The sequence below is a fragment of the Ranitomeya imitator genome, chromosome 5, assembly GCF_032444005.1.
Source record: "Ranitomeya imitator isolate aRanImi1 chromosome 5, aRanImi1.pri, whole genome shotgun sequence".
In the NCBI taxonomy this organism is placed as follows: Eukaryota; Metazoa; Chordata; class Amphibia; order Anura; family Dendrobatidae; genus Ranitomeya; species Ranitomeya imitator.
This window is the reverse complement of record NC_091286.1, coordinates 203943164-203965412: the sequence shown is the minus strand read 5'-3', so window position 1 is coordinate 203965412 and position 22249 is coordinate 203943164. Positions and strand designations below refer to the sequence as shown.

General features: G+C 42.6%; 1 protein-coding gene across 2 annotated transcripts in view; it reads left to right on the top strand.

The window, feature by feature from the left end:
* PLG (plasminogen) overlaps nt 1-22249 on the top strand; it is a 218913-nt gene that overhangs the window by 114312 nt on the left and 82352 nt on the right. For both annotated transcript variants that reach the window (XM_069769519.1, XM_069769520.1), the window contains exons 8-10: nt 7592-7754; nt 9347-9468; nt 13207-13372. In XM_069769519.1, coding sequence (XP_069625620.1) covers nt 7592-7754; nt 9347-9468; nt 13207-13372 — 451 coding nt within the window. The remainder of the gene's footprint in view (nt 1-7591; nt 7755-9346; nt 9469-13206; nt 13373-22249) is intronic.

Below are 22249 nucleotides of genomic sequence, written 5' to 3'. Positions count from 1 at the left end.
AGAGACTTATAGATGCCAAACCACATACAGAGGAACATAAATATAAAGTAAGGTGCACAATAATATGTATGCCATAAGTATACCAACCAGATATGATCCAAACATACATGTGTGCTGCTATATAGCAAAAAAAAAGAGATTTGCTACATAAAATTAAAATCATCAATAAAGAAGCTTAAACCTTGATATAAAATAAACTTTAATAAATCTGACAACTAAAAGACATGAAAATGGAGACCATTACACTCCTGCAAAGATAAATTAATTTATAAGGATTTGCACTGGGGCTGTCAAGATAATTGAGTATACAATGTGAACACAAACTCAAAGGTACAAAACACCTAAAGATGTCAATAAAATTAGTTTTATCCCTGAGGAAACATACAGAGAGATTTACCGTAGATGTCAAGTGCTTGAGCTTCAGACAGAAAATGCAAGGATATACCGTATGTGCTGGACAGGTAGTTTAGTAAAAAATCACTAAACATAGGTCATGTTTGATATGAAAATCAGGGCAAAAAATACTGACAGACAAGATAGATTTGGGGGCTGATTCATTAAGGTTGCACAAAAATTCGACTTTTAGGGCTCGCTCACACCAGAAATGATTCTCTCTCCCAATCTTCTTTCTGATCAGAGTTTGAGCCAAGTGTCAGTTTACCGTGATCTGATTCTCTTACATGAGAGAATTGTATCGCAGGTGTGGAGAAAAGGGAGAACTTAATTTCTCCATCTTCTCCATTGTTTGAGTCTGTGTCAATTGGACTGTGGATCATTGTTATTAATAAAATATGTGATTCATCAAAGATTTTATGTCAGAAAAATTTGTGTAAAAATCTTTGACTAGATGCAAAATTTTGGCATTTTATACCATTTTTGCTTGACAAAGTAGGTGGAGCTGAGGTGTGATGAGGTGTGAAATTCATATTAAATGGTAGCAAACCTTACACCATAAATTTTTCTCTAGTCTCTGAAAGAATCAGGTGCTCCACACTCCACCCCGCCTTGTCATCGAGACTGGTGTGAAAAATGCCAGTGTTGATGAATTGGGGCCAAAGTCTGTGGGCTCTATTCATGATTTGCATTTGTTTACGGTCACTTTTCTTTTTGACATGTGGTTTACGGTGACTTTTTTTGTGACAAATTCAATGGTGCATGCATGAATTTTGTTCAAAGCTCAGAACTGTCTTTTTTTCCTCGTATCGTTTTGAGTTTTCTTAGCAGGAGAAGTCATACGTTTTGCAAAATGTTGCAGAAAAAAGCTAAAATAACTAGTAGAGTTTTGCCAAATTTGTCTAAAACATCCGGAAAAGCCAAATTAACGTAAAAATTGGAAAACTAACTAACTCGCAAAAGAAACCTTGAAAAAAGTTTGATAAATTTGCCCCCATTCCAAAAAAGTCATTAATTGTGATATAGTCATGCAGAAATACTAGTGGAAATACAATGAATCGGAGACGCCTATAAATTATGAATTAATATGAGTTTCTTATTCAAGCAATGTAAGACTCACCTTGTCTGACCTAGTAAGGTGTTGTGAATTCTGTGGCTGAGTTCACTTCTGTGGTCACAAGTGGTATTGCAGTCTCTGGGCTTCCTCCCTCAGGTGTTTTGGTGAGCTCGTTGGCTGCCTTGCTATTTAGCTCCACCTGAGTCTGTCTTCCTTGCTCCTTGTCAATGTTCCAGTGTTGGATCTGAGCTACTGCATCTTTCCTTGGGCCTGCTGCTCTGCTAGATAAGTGCTTCTAGTTTGTTTTCTGTTTTTTCTGTCCAGCTTGCTATTAACTTTTGCTGGAAGCTCTGAGAAGCAAAGGAGTGCACCGCCGTGCTGTTAGTTCGGCACGGTGGGTCTTTTTGCCCCTTTGCGTGGTTTTCGTTTTAGGGTTTTTTGTAGACTGCATAGTTCTCTTTGCTATCCTCGCTCTGTCTAGAATATCGGGCCTCACTTTGCTGAATCTATTTCATTCCTACGTTTGTCTTTTCATCTTGCTAACAGTCATTATATGTGGGGGGCTGCCTATTCCTTTGGGGTATTTCTCTGAGGTAAGTCAGGCTTGTATTTCTGTCTTCAGGCTAGTCAGCTCCTCAGGCAGTGCCGAGTTGCATAGGTAGTGATAGGCGCAATCCACTGCTGCTTATAGTTGTGTGAGGATAGATCAGGTACTGCAGTCTACAGAGATTCCATGTCTCAGAGCTCGTCCTATTGTTTTTGGTTATTGCCAGATCTCTGTATGTGCGCTGATTACTGCACGCTGTGTTGCCTGATTGCCAGCCATAACAGTACAAGGAGCCACACCAATGATTCCCAATAGAGGGAAAAAAGAAATCCTGACATCATTTTTTTTTCTTAGCTCTGTCTTCAGTCTTTTTTTTCCCCTAGACATTAGAGTGCTTCAGGACACAGCTGTGGACATGGATATTCAGGCTCTGTGCTCCTCAATGGATAATCTCGTTGTAAATGTACAAAAGATTCAAGATACTATTGATCAGAAATCGATGCTAGAACCAAGAATTCCGATTCCTGATTTGTTTTTTGGTGACAGAACTAAGTTCCTGAGCTTCAGAAATAATTGTAAGCTATTTTTGGCCTTGAAACCTCATTCTTCTGGTAATCCTATTCAACAGGTTTTGATTATTATTTCTTTTTTGCGCGGCGACCCACAGGACTGGGCGTTTTCTCTTGCACCAGGAGATTCTGCATTGAGTAATGTTGATGCATTTTTCCAGGCGCTGGGATTGCTCTACGATGAGCCTAATTCAGTGGATCAGGCTGAGAAAAATCTGCTGGCTTTATGCCAGGGTCAGGATGATGTAGAAGTATATTGTCAGAAATTTAGGAAGTGATCAGTACTCACTCTGTGGAATGAATCTGCACTAGCGGCTTTGTTCAGAAAGGGTCTCTCTGAAGCTCTTAAGGATGTAATGGTGGGATTTCCTATGCCTGCTGGTTTGAATGAGTCTATGTCCTTGGCCATTCAGATCGGTCGTCGCTTGCGCGAGTGTAAATCTGTGCACCATCTGGCGGTATTGTCTGAGAGTAAACCTGAGCCTATGCAGTGCGACAGGACTATGACTAAAGTAGAACGGCAAGAACACAGACGTCTGAACAGACTGTGTTTCTATTGTGGTGATTCTACTCATGCTATTTCTAATTGTCCTAAACGCACTAGGCGGTTCAATAGCTCTGCCGTTATTGGTACTGTACAGTCCAAATTCCTTTTGTCCATTACCTTAATGTGCTCTTTGTCATCGTATTCTGTCATGGCGTTTGTGGATTCAGGCGCTTCCCTGAATCTGATGGATTTGGATTATGCTAAACGTTGTGGATTTTTCTTGGAGCCTTTGCGGTGTCCTATTCCGTTGAGAGGAATTGATGCTACACCTTTGGCCAAGAATAAGCCTCAGTACTGGGCCCAGCTGACCATGTGCATTGCTCCTGCACATCAGGAAGTTATTCGCTTTCTGGTACTGCATAATTTGCATGATGTGGTCGTGTTGGGGTTGCCATGGCTACAAACCCATAATCCAGTATTGGATTGGAACTCTATGTCGGTAACCAGCTGGGGTTGTCAGGGAGTACATGGTGATGTTCCATTTTTGTCTATTTCGTCATCTATTCCTTCTGACATCCCAGAGTTCTTGTCGGACTTTCAGGATGTATTTGAAGAGTCCAAGTCTGATGCCCTACCTCCGCATAGGAATTGTGATTGTGCTATCGATTTGATTCCTGGTAGTAAATTCCCTAAGGGTCGTTTATTTAATTTGTCCGTACCTGAACACACCGCTATGCGCAGTTATGTGAAGGAGTCCCTGGAGAAGGGACATATTCGCCCATCGTCGTCACCATTGGGAGCAGGGTTCTTTTTTGTAGCCAAGAAGGATGGTTCGCTAAGACCGTGTATTGATTACCGCCTTCTTAATAAGATCACTGTTAAGTTTCAGTATCCCTTGCCATTGATTTCTGACTTGTTTGCTCGGATTAAGGGGGCTAGTTGGTTTACTAAGATTGATCTTCGTGGTGCGTATAATCTGGTGAGAATCAGGCAGGGAGATGAATGGAAAACGGCATTTAATACGCCCGAGGGTCATTTTGAGTATCTGGTGATGCCGTTCGGACTTGCCAATGCTCCATCTGTTTTTCAGTCTTTTATGCATGACATTTTCCGTGAGTATCTGGATAAATTCTTGATTGTTTACTTGGATGACATTTTGATCTTCTCAGATGATTGGGAGTCTCATGTGAAGCAAGTCAGAATGGTTTTCCAGGTACTGCGTGCTAATTCCTTGTTCGTGAAGGGATCAAAGTGTCTCTTCGGTGTGCAGAAAGTTTCATTTTTGGGGTTCATCTTTTCCCCTTCTACTATCGAGATGGATCCGGTTAAGGTTCAAGCCATCCAGGATTGGACTCAGCCGACATCTCTAAAAAGTCTGCAGAAATTCCTGGGTTTTGCTAATTTTTATCGTCGCTTCATCTGTAATTTTTCTAGCATTGCCAGACCATTGACCGATTTGACCAAGAAGGGTGCTGATTTGGTTAATTGGTCTTCTGCTGCCGTGGAAGCTTTTCAGGAGTTGAAGCGTCGTTTTTGCTGTGCCCCTGTGTTGTGTCAACCTGATGTTTCTCTTCCGTTCCAGGTCGAGGTTGATGCTTCTGAGATTGGTGCAGGGGCGGTTTTGTCACAGAGAGGTTCTGGTTGCTCAGTGTTCAAACCATGTGCTTTCTTTTCCAGGAAATTTTCTGCTGCTGAGCGTAATTATGATGTGGGCAACCGAGAGTTGCTGGCCATGAAGTGGGCATTCGAGGAGTGGCGTCATTGGCTTGAGGGTGCTAAGCATCGCGTGGTGGTTTTGACTGATCATAAGAACCTTACTTATCTTGAGTCTGCCAAGCGCTTGAATCCTAGACAGGCCCGTTGGTCGTTATTTTTTGCTCGTTTTGATTTTGTGATTTCATACCTTCCGGGCTCTAAAAATGTGAAGGCGGATGCTCTGTCTAGGAGTTTTGTGCCCGACTCTCCGGGGTTATCTGAGCCGGCGAGTATCCTCAAGGAGGGAGTCATTGTGTCTGCCATCTCCCCTGATTTGCGGAGAGTGTTGCAGAAATTTCAGGCTAATAAACCTGATCGTTGTCCGGCCGAGAAACTGTTCGTCCCTGATAGGTGGACTAGTAAAGTTATCTCTGAACTTCATTGTTCGGTGCTGGCCGGTCATCCAGGAATCTTTGGTACCAGGGAGTTGGTTGCTAGATCCTTCTGGTGGCCATCTCTGTCACGGGATGTGCGTGCTTTTGTGCAGTCCTGTGGAATTTGTGCTAGGGCTAAGCCCTGCTGTTCACGTGCCAGTGGGTTGCTTTTGCCCTTGCCGGTCCCGAAGAGGCCTTGGACACATATTTCGATGGATTTCATTTCTGACCTTCCCGTTTCTCAAAAAATGTCGGTCATTTGGGTGGTCTGTGATCGCTTTTCTAAAATGGTCCATCTGGTGCCCTTGGTTAAATTGCCTTCCTCCTCTGATTTGGTGCCTTTGTTCTTCCAGCATGTGGTTCGTTTACATGGCATTCCTGAGAATATCGTTTCTGACAGAGGTTCCCAGTTTGTCTCGAGGTTCTGGCGAGCCTTTTGTGGTAGGATGGGCATTGACCTATCTTTCTCCTCGGCCTTCCATCCTCAGACTAATGGCCAGACCGAACGAACCAATCAGACCTTGGAAACATATCTGAGATGTTTTGTTTCCGCTGACCAGGATGATTGGGTGTCATTTTTGCCGTTGGCTGAGTTCGCCCTTAATAATCGGGCCAGCTCGGCTACCTTGGTCTCTCCATTTTTCTGCAATTCTGGGTTCCATCCTCGTTTCTCTTCAGGACAGGTTGAGTCTTCGGACTGTCCTGGTGTGGATTCTGTGGTGGACAGGTTGCAGCAGATCTGGACTCAGGTAGTGGACAATTTGACCTTGTCCCAGGAGAAGGCTCAGCTTTTCGCTAATCGCAGACGCCGTGTGGGACCCCGACTTCGTGTTGGGGATCTGGTTTGGTTATCTTCTCGTCATATTCCTATGAAGGTTTCCTCTCCTAAATTTAAACCTCGTTTTATTGGTCCGTACAGGATTTCTGAGATTCTCAATCCGGTGTCTTTTCGTCTGATCCTCCCAGACTCCTTTTCCATACATAATGTATTCCATAGGTCGTTGTTGAGGAGATACGTGGCACCTATGGTTCCATCTGTGGAGCCTCCTGCCCCTGTTTTGGTGGAGGGGGAATTGGAGTATATTGTGGAGAAGATTTTGGATTCTCGTGTCTCTAGACGGAAACTCCAGTATCTGGTCAAATGGAAGGGTTATGCTCAGGAAGATAATTCCTGGGTTTTTGCCTCTGATGTCCATGCCCCAGATCTTGTTCGTACCTTTCATGTGGCTCATCCTGGTCGGCCTGGGGGTTCTGGTGAGGGTTCGGTGACCCCTCCTCAAGGGGGGGGTACTGTTGTGAATTCTGTGGCTGAGTTCACTTCTGTGGTCACAAGTGGTATTGCAGTCTCTGGGCTTCCTCCCTCAGGTGTTTTGGTGAGCTCGTTGGCTGCCTTGCTATTTAGCTCCACCTGAGTCTGTCTTCCTTGCTCCTTGTCAATGTTCCAGTGTTGGATCTGAGCTACTGCATCTTTCCTTGGGCCTGCTGCTCTGCTAGATAAGTGCTTCTAGTTTGTTTTCTGTTTTTTCTGTCCAGCTTGCTATTAACTTTTGCTGGAAGCTCTGAGAAGCAAAGGAGTGCACCGCCGTGCTGTTAGTTCGGCACGGTGGGTCTTTTTGCCCCTTTGCGTGGTTTTCGTTTTAGGGTTTTTTGTAGACTGCATAGTTCTCTTTGCTATCCTCGCTCTGTCTAGAATATCGGGCCTCACTTTGCTGAATCTATTTCATTCCTACGTTTGTCTTTTCATCTTGCTAACAGTCATTATATGTGGGGGGCTGCTTATTCCTTTGGGGTATTTCTCTGAGGTAAGTCAGGCTTGTATTTCTGTCTTCAGGCTAGTCAGCTCCTCAGGCAGTGCCGAGTTGCATAGGTAGTGATAGGCGCAATCCACTGCTGTTTATAGTTGTGTGAGGATAGATCAGGTACTGCAGTCTACAGAGATTCCATGTCTCAGAGCTCGTCCTATTGTTTTTGGTTATTGCCAGATCTCTGTATGTGCGCTGATTACTGCACGCTGTGTTGCCTGATTGCCAGCCATAACAGTAAGGAATCTACGTTTATGTCTATGCTACATATCATTAATCTTATTAGTTATAGAATTGCTTTTATTTTTTGTGCAGTTTTTTTTGATTAATCAAGGTCAACTCAACTCGGTGACTTGGTAGATAACAAATTCAACAGTGCAGTTTTATTTTAATATTTTTGTGTGACTACTCCAATTTCTCTTCTCAGCATGTTATATTGTACATTGAAGGTAGGTGACACTGTGGTAAAATTTGCATATGCGTTAGATTCAAGTAAACAATTTTAGTTATCGTTCTAATGAAATAGCTTTACTGAATTTTAGCTATTGTTCTAACATTCTAAGAAATCGCTTTACTGAATAATATTTTTCTACTTTTCACATTCCAGCTTCTAATACCCCACAATCACCTCCAGGGTTGCAATGTTTATCTGGCAATGGAGAGTCGTACACTGGAAATATTGCTGTAACAGTAACTGGAAAAATATGTCAATCTTGGAGTTCTCAGGAACCTCATACTCATGGGAGAACTCCAGATAACTATCCCTGCAAGTAAGGGATATGTATTTAACTACATATAAAGTGGTTGTAAAATTTTAAGGTAAAACATTGCCAACGTAGACAGCATAAGGCCATGGAGCTTAGTGATTAGCTGCACCATTTGTGATATCACCACTGCAGTTACATTAACGAAGACTGGCAGGTCATGAGCTATAGACGTGACATCACAGCTGTAGCCACATCAACAAAGACCGGTGGGAGCAGCAGAGAGACAGCACTGGGGAGGCATTACGTAACTAATGATGATTTTTGCTATTTTACTTTGATAGCAGACAACCCCTCAAAAAGGTCTGTACTTTTAACAAACTTTGCATACATCAATAGTACAGACAAATATAAGAAACATTGTATTACATCTTAGAGAAATCAGCTTCCTTCCCCACTTTTCAGATCATTTTTCCTCTCCACTCTGCCTCCTAAACTTATCATTCACTTTGAAAAAACATCTTGCTCAGACAAGAGAGACTACAGGCTTTTGGTGATTTCACATTACACAGGCCAGTATACTGTGTGAAGAGGAGAGCAGGAGTGAGGAACACAGTGAAGGTACAGACAAAGAAAGATCGTAGTAAGCTTTCTAACTAGTCTTTTACCTCACCCCAGAGCTGGATTCACATACACTCAGCTCAGATTGGGGGTATAATTTCCTTGCTCTGGCTTCTGTCAGTGTGCTACCTGAGAAATGAAGAGCAGAAATCCTACTCTATTTGCTGTGTATGGTGGCGCTCATAGCAGCTAGTCTTATTCCACCAGCTCAGAGTTAATTGCAATTAAGGGATAAAGCCTGTAGAGGGAAAATGTCCAGATTTACTGTATATTTTTAAAATAAGTAGTTAGCCGGGTATCATTTATTTAACATTTCACAAATACTTGTTACTATGTGTTGGTATATCAAATCAAATCCAAATAAAACACATCTGTGGGTGTAACGTGAAAAAATGTGGATAAGTTCCCAGGGTATGAATAGTTTATCAAGGTACTGTATAATGGTCAGATGAGGCTTTACTAATTTCTGAACAAATGCCACTATCTTTTATAACTCCTGAACTGCATTCCACAAAGTTGTCTATTGTCTCCTGAGTCCTGAATCCCCCTGTATAACCCCCAAAATATCTTGTGAAATGCTACTGCACCATATTTAAATCTGATGGCCTGGAGTGATGGGCATCATTACTGAGGTGTCTGTGTCTCCTTTCTGCTTCTAATCACCATCCTCTGGTTTTCATTCATGTGCATCATTCCCAACAAAATCATGCAGTTGCACAGTTGCATCACCGGCTTGCGCTACTTATTGGCTCTGTTACATAGGAGCTGGAATGACGTGTCTCTGCACATACACAGTTATGTTTTATGCTCTGCCCAGTAGGGCAGAGCAAAGGGCACCTGAATGAGCTGGCAATGCTACTGCACAGGCACGTGATTTCTTGGGCTAATGGATGACGCAGAATGCAAAGGTGATTTGTTCATACACTAAAAAACTGTTGACAGTTAAATGCATTCACTACTGAAAAATTGCTTTTCGTCTGTAAAAATGTGTATATTTTAAAATCTTCTAAATTGCCATAAATTAATCTGATTTCTAGAAATCTTGAAAAGAATTATTGTAGAAACCCAGATGGAGAGTCCATGCCCTGGTGCTATACCACTGACAAGTTAACACGATGGGAATATTGTGACTTACCCAGCTGTGACGATAAACCTGTTGGTAAATACATTTATTTCTTTATTTGAAATTGAAGATTTTCAGCTTCCAAGCAAATATGTGTTTAATGCATGGTGATAATCTTATTCCCAAAAGTTACTATTTATCCTGTTTCTGAAATATTGATTTGGGAACAGTTTTTATGAATGAGGACCGATGATTTTTGTGTTGTCAAATAAGGTGTATAATTAAGTTATGTACACACTCGTCAATGTGTAAAATGTAACACCAAGAAGGAACAGTACAGGTTTTGTGGAAATCATAGGAACATATGTAAGGGTCTGGCCCAGGGCAGTAGACATGGCCGACGACACCTGGCTTTCTGTGCCCTGGCCTCACCTCAAAGGAAAATTATCACCATTAGTCAGCATTCCTGTATCTTCAGATCCATCTCCTTCTGGATCTTCCCTTTGCTGCAGGAGACTCTCTCCAGGCCGATTTGCATTAATTGAGACACAGTCCATTTAAACATCAACAAGAACATCTTTACTAGGTTCTTCACACAGTACATCCAAAGTTTTCACAGCTTTTACAATAGGCTTCATAAAACGGTGTTCCTTTCCTTTCCCTGCACTTCTCTCATGGTCACATAGCACGGACCCAGGTCAGGCCATCCCTGGCAGTTCCTCAGCATCCTTCCTGCACCACTCCACTATGGATACGCATCCCTCGGTCTGTTTCGCCCAGACACAAGATCATTAGTTCCTGGAGTCAGAAGCCACTGGCAGAGTGACCTGTCCTTCTGTGCTTTTTCCTGCGCTTGTACCACATCTCTACTGTCCAAACTCACAGCATCTGTAGATTCCTCTCCCTTCCTTAGGGTCTCTACCCAAGTGATGAGTTGCCACATACTGGAACCGCTATTGGCCCCCAACTGTACTGTTCTGATGCTCTAGATGACTGGACCCCACTACTTTAATGTTTTGTGGCTGCTGTGGAGCCCTGGACTTATAGCCCATGTACGGTTCGAGAGTCCCTCGCCCTCTGACTCTATCCCAACACAGCAACTTACCATACAGCAGCCCCTCCTACTATTAACCATCTATTCACTCTATACACTATCTAAGAGCTGTGTGCACTAAAATGCCCCCATCTATTAGCTATAAACAGGTATTAAGCTGTTCCTACCCACTAAACATTTACAATAGAAAATATGTACACTGCAGCAACAGTAAATACATACAACGTGGGACATTTCTACAGTAGCACAAATCAGCAATAAAACATTACATTAAACAGAGCATACGGTATGGGGACGAGTAAGGAAGCAAAACACGGTAATACACATAATAGTGTAGCAGTACCAGATTATGGAGTGATACACCAAGTTAGTGTAGCAGTATCACATTGCACAGACAAATATACATTAAAGGCAAAAAGGAACAAAACAATGCATCATGTCCCCTACACATACATGTCAATTATATAAAATAATGACAAAATGGGAACAAACTTTTCAAAATATCTTGATTTATTCAGTATTAAGCATGGGCTCCAGGTGAAGAAATCGCTACACTTAAACTTCTTGGCATATTATCATTAAGATTATTAATGGTTGTCTAAGAAATTTTTGGTCATGCTGAATATACTAGGGCATGCAAATCATCAAAATTTTCTGTTGGCAGCTCTCTTTGCAATTGGTGACCAATGTCCTCCCAGATGTGCTCCATGGAGACAAGTCAGGAGGCCATGGTGGCACTTTTAAGCCACCGCAGGCTGCTCACAGTAGTACTGACATCATGTGGTTTGGCATTGTCGTGTTAAAATACAGGGATGTACGACTGGTTCCATGACCAAATCAATATAGTGCTAATTTGTTAGTGTACCTGGAATACAGGCTAGATGGGACCGCCTACTGTCCATATTATGCTACCTCACACCATAATCGCAGGTGTAAGACAGGAGTGACTTTCCCTCATGGAGGCTTCTTTGTGGTGTTGTCCACATGTTCTCATCAGATTTGTCCACATGTTCTCATCAGATTTGAAGAATAGAGTCTAGTGATCCAATGTGTACTGTAAGCGAAATTAGACCTCATAATACCAAGCCTGAGGTGTCAAATAGTGTCTAAACAAACCATCAGGCAAAACATTAGGCTGCAAGCCAGATGTCCAGCTATAGGTGGTGTCCCATGAAATAACACCACTGCTCTCAAAGACTATTATAGTGCAGAGCAGGTCGGCAATAGGGGCTGGAATGGAGGTCTATACTCTTTACAGATGAGTCCTGATTTTGGACACAGTGTTAGTTGGAGATTGGTCTGGAGACCACATGGGAAACACCATGAAGAGTTCTTCATGAGAGAATGTAATAGTGTCCCAGAAGCAGTTTTTCTACACGACAATGCCAGGCCACATGTAGCTGGTGCAAATGTGGGCAGCCTGAGTGTCCCAAACTCACTACCATGTCCTGCAGCGTCTTCAGATTTTTCTCCCATCGAGCACATCTGGGACTTGATTAGATGGCTATTGTAATGGTAGCTGGCAGCAGTGGATCTTAATGATTTGCGTACCCAAGTGCATTCAGCATGGCAGAACATTCCTTAGCCAACCACTAATACCCTCATTGATAACAAGCCAGGGTATGAAAAACGTGTAGTTCTCATACTCGATAGTAAATAAATGTATGTTTGGTAAGTTTTGTTTGCATTTTTTCTCCATTTACATATCATTACCATATCTATCTGTCCTGTAATTTCCATAGTGTTACGATTTTGAGGAGTATAGTTAACTCCTTAAGTTCAAACATTTTTAACCATTAAAATATAAAAATAAACTTCATAAATTTGATATCGCAATTATTGTACTGATCTGGATAATCATACTTGTCCCGTCATTTTTACCATAAAATGAACGGTGTATAAAAAAGTTATAGAACAATGATGGAATTGATTTTTTTTTCTCCCAGTTTCATCCCAGTTGGATTTGTAAAAAAAAATGTCAGTACATTATAATGTACAATGGTGAGTGTTGTCAGTTAAAACCACAATTCATTATTAAAAAAAGCATCACTCATATGATTATACCGATGGAAAAATAAGAAAGTTGTAGCGCTTGAAAGAAGTAGAGGAAAAAACAAAAGTGCAAAAATGAAAAATCAGCAGGTCTTGACAGGGATAAACAAAGTAATATTATGATTAAAAAAAAATTACCCACCAAATTAACATGATTGTGAATCGGAAAAAATACTTATTCCTGCTTCATTAATTCTTGGATAGCTCACACTCTAAAAAAAATGCATTGGACAATAGATGAATCCTTTACATTATTTGCTCTTATGGATATATTTCTGGCTAGGAGTGACAGAAGGTGTAGAATGAATTTCAGCCTCCCAGAAGGCCCACTGCAAAAATCAACATCTTACATTAGCCAGAATTGCCAAATTGGTAGTTATACTGTATATTATAGAAATATATATACTATAGAAATAAAAAACTTTGAATGTGAGACAAACTGCAGTACTCGCAGTGGACACTAAAAACATGCGGAGCTGTTGAGTTCTGCATACATCCAGCGCTGAGAACAGCAGATACCAGATGTGAGTGGCCCCACCAATCTCATACTGATGATGGTGGACAGTCATCAATACTTTAATGTCAAAGTTTTTGCATCCGTCCTAAAATATTGGAGTCACTTCTTTCTGCTGCTATTTATGTGTATTGAATAGTCTAACCATTGCATTAACCCTTAAGTAAATTACTTGTGTATGTATGAAAGTCCTTTTTATCATTATATTTTACAGAAAAACCTGCACCCACCACATCAGCTGCAGTTTCAGATTGTTACTCCGGAAATGGAGAAAATTATAGAGGTACAATCTACATGACGATTTCAGGTAAAAGATGTCAGGAATGGAGCTCTATGGTGCCTCATACACATGCGAAAACTCCCGATAAATATCCAAATGGGTGAGTAAAGTTTTCACTAGACTATTTGACATTTCCCTTCACCACTTTGTGACTTTCTAATTTTGCACTTTCCTCTTTCCCTTCTTCCAAGACCAATAACTTTTTTATTTTCTGTCAATATAGCAGTATGAAGGCTTTTTTTTATGGGACAAGTTGTACTTTTGAATAACACTATTGATTACACCATATATTGCACAGGAAAACGGGAAAAAAAATTACAAAAGAGGTGAAATTGCAAAAAAAAAATGCAATTCCACAATTGTTTTTTGCACTTTTATTGACCATGTTCACTATATGGTAATATTGATCTGGTATTATGGTTCCCCAGGTCAGTACAAGTTTGTAGATACCAAACCTGTATAGGTTATTTAATATTTAAGTTGTGAAAAAAATTCCAAAATATGTAAAAAAATAATTTTGCTCTGTTGCCATTTTCCAAGACCCGTAGTCATCAGCAGACCCCCTGCTGTCATGAAAACCTATTGGTGCCATGCGATTATGTGACAGGTGCACGGATGGCTGGGATTTATAACAAAATACCGGCTGGCGACTGTTAAATCTTGCTGTCAGTGATTGACAGAAGAATTTAACAAGTTGACAGCTGAGGGTGGAGCAGCACTGTACCCGCGACTGTTAAGTGTATATACTTAAATCAGCCATCAAGTGCAGGAAAAGATGCAGGCTCATCGTCAGAGCCCGCATCAAAGGCAGGGACACAGCCTTTGATGTACTAGTGCAACAAAGATAGTGAAGGGGTTAAAGTGAACCTGTTGTGACCAGAAACATTATTTACCTGTAGAAATAGGCAGAACATTCCTTAGCCAACCACTAATACCGTCTTTGATAACAAGCCAAGGTATGAAAAAACATGTATTTTTCATACTCGATAGTAAATAAATGTATGTTTTGAAAGTTTGGTTTCCATTTTTTCCCCATTTGCGTATTATTACCATATCTATCTGTCCTGTAATTTTCATAGTGTTACAATTTTGAGGAGTGTAGTTAACCCCTTAAGTTCAATTTTTTTTAACAATTAAAATATAAAAATAAACGTTATAATTTTCTTATCGCAGTTATTGTACTGATCTGGAGAATCACTTTTGTCCCGCAGAAATAGGGTTATTCTGCAGGTAATTAATGGAACTACATTGGCTACAGGGAGAAAATAATGGACTTATAGCCTCGCCTCCAGTCATAGGGGCGGTTGTAATACTTTGATAGACAGCTTGCATTGCCCACGTACACTGCACGCATGCGCTGCCCACAATCGCTGCAGTGCATTCAGTCAGCCAAAGCAGAGGGGAGTGATTGTAGCCACACTCGCTATATAGAGATAGCATACCAAACGATATCTGAATTGTAAACAGTGAAGGAAATAAGTATTTGATCCCTTGTTGACAAAGACTTGAACAGTCTATAATTTTAAGGGTAGGTTAATTTTAATATTGAGAGATAGAATATCACAAATAAAGTCCAGAAACTCACACTGTATAAATTATATAAATTTATTTGCATTTTGCAGTGAGAAATGAGTATTTGATTCTCTACCAACGATTAAGAGTTCTGGCTCCTACAGACCAGTTAGATGCTCCTAAACAACTCGATACCTGCATTAAAGACAGCATCTTACATAGTCACCTTTATAAAAGACTCCTGTCCACAGACTCAATTAGTCAGTCAGACTCTAACCTCTACAACATGGGCCAGACCAAAAAGCTTTATAAGGATGTCAGGGACAAGATCATAGATCTGCACAAAGTTGGAATGGGCTACAAAACCATGAGTAAGATGCTGGGTGAGAAGAAGACAACTGTTGGTGCAATAGTAAGAAAATGGAAGAAATGCAAAATGACTATCAATCGACATCAACCTGGGGCACCATTCAAAATCTCACCTCATGGGGTATCCTTGATAATGAGGAAGGTGAGAGATCAGCCTAAAACTACACGGGGGAAACTTGTTAATGATCTCAAGGCATCTGGGACCACAGTCACCAAGAAAACCATTGGTAACACATTACACCATAAAGGTTTAAAATCCTGCAGTGCCCGCAAGGTCCCCCTGCTCAAGAAAGCACATGTGCAGGCCTGTCTGAAGTTTGCCAATGAACACCTGGATGATTCTTTAAGTGATTGGGAGAAGGTGCTGTGGTCAGAGCAGACAAAAATTGAGTTCTTTGGCATTAACTTAACTCGCCGTGTTTGGAGGAAGAGAAATTCTGCCTACGACCCAAAGAACCGCGTCCCATTGTCAAGCATGGAGGTGGAAACATTGTTTTGGGGGTGTCTCTCAGCTAAGGGCACAGGACTACTTCTCCGCATCAATGGGAGAATGGATGGAGCTATGTACCGTAAAATCCTGAGTGACTACCTCCTTCCCTCCGCCAGGACATTAAAAATGGATCGTGGCTGGGTCTTCCAGGAAGACATTGACCCAAAACATACAGCCAATGCAACAAAGAAGTGGCTTAAAAAGAAGTACATTAAGGTCATGGAGTGGCCTTAGCCAGTCTTCAGACCTTAATCCCATAGAAAACTTATGGAGGGAGTTGATGCTCTGAGTTGCCAAGCGACAGCCTCAAAATCTTAATGATTTAGAAATGATCTGCAAAGAGGAGTGGACCAAAATTCCTCCTGACATGTGCGCAAACCTCATCATCAACTACAAAAAACGTCTGACTGCTGTGCTTGCCAACAAGGGTTTTGCCACCAAGTATTAAGTCTTGTTTGCCAGAGGGATCAAATACGTATTTCTCACTGCAAAATGCAAATACATTTATATAATTTATACAATGATATTCTGGATTTTATTTTTGATATTCTGTCTCTCAATGTTAAAATTAACCTACCCTTAAAATTGTAGACTGTTCATGTCAGTGGGCAAACTTACAAAATCAGCAAGAGATCAAGTACTTATTTTCTTCACTGTACGTAATCAAATTGAATTATACTTAGGCCTTTCAAAGTGCATGGAGCCTGTTAAAGTGTCACAGAATCAATTAGAGCCAACATAAGATAGAACACTAACCTGAAATAATCATCAAATACAAAAGAGAAAATCTGTATCATGTATACACAAACGTCAACAAAGAGTTAACATTCGGAACAAATGATAAGGGAAAGTAAAGCATCATCACCAGAATATTGCTGCAGTATTATATAGATATAGTAGAAATAGTTCATGGTGCATGTATGGTAGCATATACAGTAAATAATCACATATGCAGAAAATTATGGATGCTGTCAAATTAGATGAATGTGTAGCATGCAAAAGTAGATTGTACTGTGCAATTAGATATATTTAAAGTGCAGCGTGCTAGAGTAGATATAATGAATGATGAAATGGAATAACAGTGACAATTAATATGTTACAATCTGCAGCATCTTAGGATGTACATGTAATATCTGTAGATAACCAGAAGAGAGCAGCAGACTGTAATAAAGTGTGGTATGCTCCACAAATAATCCACCTCCCCCAAAATATAAAAAAGGTGCTGCAGGCAGCATAGTAAATATGGTCAAAATATACGGTAATCAAAGAAATATTTGCATTTTATAACTTTTTCCACACAGTTTTATCACAAAACTGAAGGATGTTCTAGTATCAGCAAACTGAATGCAATTTTTGAAGTCTTATGCACTTTTTGCTTATTTTTTCCTTGTCAATTATTACAGCATTTTTGCAGCATTTGTCACATAGTCTGATGAATGTGGGAAAAAAACACATAAAAAACAAGGCAAAAATGCACATACCTTGTTTCCCTGAAAATAAGCCCTAGCAGAAATGTTCGTCCTTTTGGGGAGTAAGCTAGAAATATAAGGCGTACTTCAAAAATAAGTCCTAGTGGTGGTTTAATGAGGAAGTGTCCAGGCAGCTAAAAAAATTTAAAGAATACAGCTGGACCCTTAATTAAAGAAATCAGACACCCTCCAAAAAAATTGCACTCACCAGACCCTAAACTATTACAGCTGACAAGTGCCAGTGGTGGATGGACTCTTGCACAGAGATCTGCATTGCTTCAATGTGCCTCGTTGTACCACCTGCATTGCACTGCGGCGCAAACACACAGATCGGGTCCCAGAATCTGACACTCATCCTGGATCCAGATGTAGAAGGTCTTTGCGATTAGCTCAAGCACCTTCTTGATCATTATATCTCTGTTGTGAAGCGATATCCATCTCCCTTTAGGACTAAACAGTTACCTCCACCTTCTGCTGCTAATTAGACTCCTTTACTGAGGGTTTATATTCATTCCGTGCCTGCAACATGTTGCTGGAGTTAGCTCTTACTTGTCTCTGTCTACTTGGAAGTACTAAGCAGTGACATCTCGGTGGTCTGCATGCTAAGTGTTCCCTTATTCATCTACCCTTTCTGTCTTTAGTTGTAGTGGAGAATGACTAGTGGATACCCTGTCCTCAAATCAGGGCCTATAGCTAAGGTCAGGCAGGGATTAGGTTCCTGCTCATCGATAGGTGCAGTACCTATTTAGGGATGTTGAGGGCAGACAGGATGATTTTAGATCTGCCTAGGGGTCTCCACTCCCCACTTCCCTAGTGTATGGGCTCTTCCTTCCCTCTCCCCTTTGTCATGCACTTACTCCTTCCTCACCCAGCGCAACAGTATCACTTCACTGTCACACACACATCGAGTCCCTTTATCACTCCACTCGCATGCATAGATTGGGTCCCAGTATCATTTCACTCTCACACAAACATCTGGTCTCAGTATCACCCGCTCTCAGACACAGATTGGGCTTCAGTATCACTCCGCTATCACACACACTTCCAGTCCCAGTATCACTTCACTCTCACACACAGATCTAGTCCCAGTATCACTCCACTCGCACACACAGAACGAGTCACAGTATCACTCCACTCTCACACACACATCGAGTCCTAGTATCACTCCACTCACACACACAGATCCAGTCCCAGTATTACTCCACTCTCTCCCACACACACACACACACACACACACACACACACCGAGTTCCATTATCACTCCACTTGCACACACAGAACGAGTCCCAGTATCACTCCACTCGCACACACAGAACGAGTCACAGTATCACTTCACTCTCACACACACATCGAGTCCTAGTATCACTCCACTAGCACACACAGATTGAGTCCCAGTATCACTCCACTGTCACACACACCGAGTCCTAGTATCACTCCACTCGCACATACAGATCCAGTCCCAGTATTACTCCACTCTCTCTCTCACACACACACACACACACCGAGTTCCATTATCACTCCACTCGCACACACAGAACGAGTCCCAGTATCACTCCACTCGCACATACAGAACGAGTCACAGTATCACTCCACTCGCACACACAGAACGAGTCACAGTATCACTTCACTCTCACACACACATCGAGTCCTAGTATCACTCCACTCACACACACAGATCCAGTCCCAGTATTACTCCACTCTCTCCCACACACACACACACACCGAGTTCCATTTTCACTCCACTCGCACACACAGAACGAGTCCCAGTGTCACTCCACTCGCACACACAGAACGAGTCACAGTATCACTCCACTCTCACACACACATCGAGTCCTAGTATCACTCCACTAGCACACACAGATTGAGTCCCAGTATCACTCCACTGTCACACACACCGAGTCCTAGTATCACTCCACTCGCACATACAGATCCAGTCCCAGTATTACTCCACTCTCTCTCACACACACACACACACACACACACACACACCGAGTTCCATTATCACTCCACTCGCACACACAGAACGAGTCCCAGTATCACTCCACTCGCACACACAGAACGAGTCACAGTATCACTCCACTCGCACACACAGAACGAGTCACAGTATCACTCCACTCTCACACACACATCGAGTCCTAGTATCACTCCACTCACACACACAGATCCCGTCCCAGTATTACTCCACTCTCTCCCACACACACACACACACACACACCGAGTTCCATTATCACTCCACTCGCACACACAGAACGAGTCACAGTATCACTTCACTCTCACACACACATCGAGTCCTAGTATCACTCCACTAGCACACACAGATTGAGTCCCAGTATCACTCCACTGTCACACACACCGAGTCCTAGTATCACTCCACTCGCACATACAGATCCAGTCCCAGTATTACTCCACTCTCTCTCTCACACACACACACACACACACACCGAGTTCCATTATCACTCCACTTGCACACACAGAACGAGTCAAAGTATCACTCCACTCGCACACACAGAATGAGTCACAGTATCACTTCACTCTCACACACACATCGAGTCCTAGTATCACTCCACTAGCACACACAGATTGAGTCCCAGTATCACTCCACTGTCACACACACCGAGTCCTAGTATCACTCCACTCGCACACACAGATCCAGTCCCAGTATTACTCCACTCTCTCTCTCACACACACACACACCGAGTTCCATTATCACTCCACTTGCACACACAGAACAAGTCAAAGTATCACTCCACTCGCACACACAGAACGAGTCACAGTATCACTTCAATCTCACACACACATCGAGTCCTAGTATCACTCCACTAGCACACACAGATTGAGTCCCAGTATCACTCCACTGTCACACACACCGAGTCCTAGTATCACTCCACTTGCACATACAGATCCAGTCCCAGTATTACTCCACTCTCTCTCTCACACACACACACACACCGAGTTCCATTATCACTCCACTCGCACACACAGAACGAGTCACAGTATCACTCCACTCTCACACACACATCGAGTCCTAGTATCACTCCACTAGCACACACAGATTGAGTCCCAGTATCACTCCACTGTCACACACACCGAGTCCTAGTATCACTCCACTCGCACACACACTTCCAGTCCCAGTATCACTTCACTCTCACACACAGATCTAGTCCCAGTATCACTCCACTCGCACACACAGAACGAGTCACAGTATCACTCCACTCTCACACACACATCGAGTCCTAGTATCACTCCACTCACACACACAGATCCAGTCCCAGTATTACTCCACTCTCTCCCACACACACACACACACACACACACACACACACACACACACACCGAGTTCCATTATCACTCCACTTGCACACACAGAACGAGTCCCAGTATCACTCCACTCGCACACACAGAACGAGTCACAGTATCACTTCACTCTCACACACACATCGAGTCCTAGTATCACTCCACTAGCACACACAGATTGAGTCCCAGTATCACTCCACTGTCACACACACCGAGTCCTAGTATCACTCCACTCGCACATACAGATCCAGTCCCAGTATTACTCCACTCTCTCTCTCACACACACACACACACACCGAGTTCCATTATCACTCCACTCGCACACACAGAACGAGTCCCAGTATCACTCCACTCGCACATACAGAACGAGTCACAGTATCACTCCACTCGCACACACAGAACGAGTCACAGTATCACTTCACTCTCACACACACATCGAGTCCTAGTATCACTCCACTCACACACACAGATCCAGTCCCAGTATTACTCCACTCTCTCCCACACACACACACACACCGAGTTCCATTTTCACTCCACTCGCACACACAGAACGAGTCCCAGTGTCACTCCACTCGCACACACAGAACGAGTCACAGTATCACTCCACTCTCACACACACATCGAGTCCTAGTATCACTCCACTAGCACACACAGATTGAGTCCCAGTATCACTCCACTGTCACACACACCGAGTCCTAGTATCACTCCACTCGCACATACAGATCCAGTCCCAGTATTACTCCACTCTCTCTCACACACACACACACACACACACACACACCGAGTTCCATTATCACTCCACTCGCACACACAGAACGAGTCCCAGTATCACTCCACTCGCACACACAGAACGAGTCACAGTATCACTCCACTCGCACACACAGAACGAGTCACAGTATCACTCCACTCTCACACACACATCGAGTCCTAGTATCACTCCACTCACACACACAGATCCCGTCCCAGTATTACTCCACTCTCTCCCACACACACACACACACACACACCGAGTTCCATTATCACTCCACTCGCACACACAGAACGAGTCACAGTATCACTTCACTCTCACACACACATCGAGTCCTAGTATCACTCCACTAGCACACACAGATTGAGTCCCAGTATCACTCCACTGTCACACACACCGAGTCCTAGTATCACTCCACTCGCACATACAGATCCAGTCCCAGTATTACTCCACTCTCTCTCTCACACACACACACACACACACACCGAGTTCCATTATCACTCCACTTGCACACACAGAACGAGTCAAAGTATCACTCCACTCGCACACACAGAATGAGTCACAGTATCACTTCACTCTCACACACACATCGAGTCCTAGTATCACTCCACTAGCACACACAGATTGAGTCCCAGTATCACTCCACTGTCACACACACCGAGTCCTAGTATCACTCCACTCGCACACACAGATCCAGTCCCAGTATTACTCCACTCTCTCTCTCACACACACACACACCGAGTTCCATTATCACTCCACTTGCACACACAGAACAAGTCAAAGTATCACTCCACTCGCACACACAGAACGAGTCACAGTATCACTTCAATCTCACACACACATCGAGTCCTAGTATCACTCCACTAGCACACACAGATTGAGTCCCAGTATCACTCCACTGTCACACACACCGAGTCCTAGTATCACTCCACTTGCACATACAGATCCAGTCCCAGTATTACTCCACTCTCTCTCTCACACACACACACACACCGAGTTCCATTATCACTCCACTCGCACACACAGAACGAGTCACAGTATCACTCCACTCTCACACACACATCGAGTCCTAGTATCACTCCACTAGCACACACA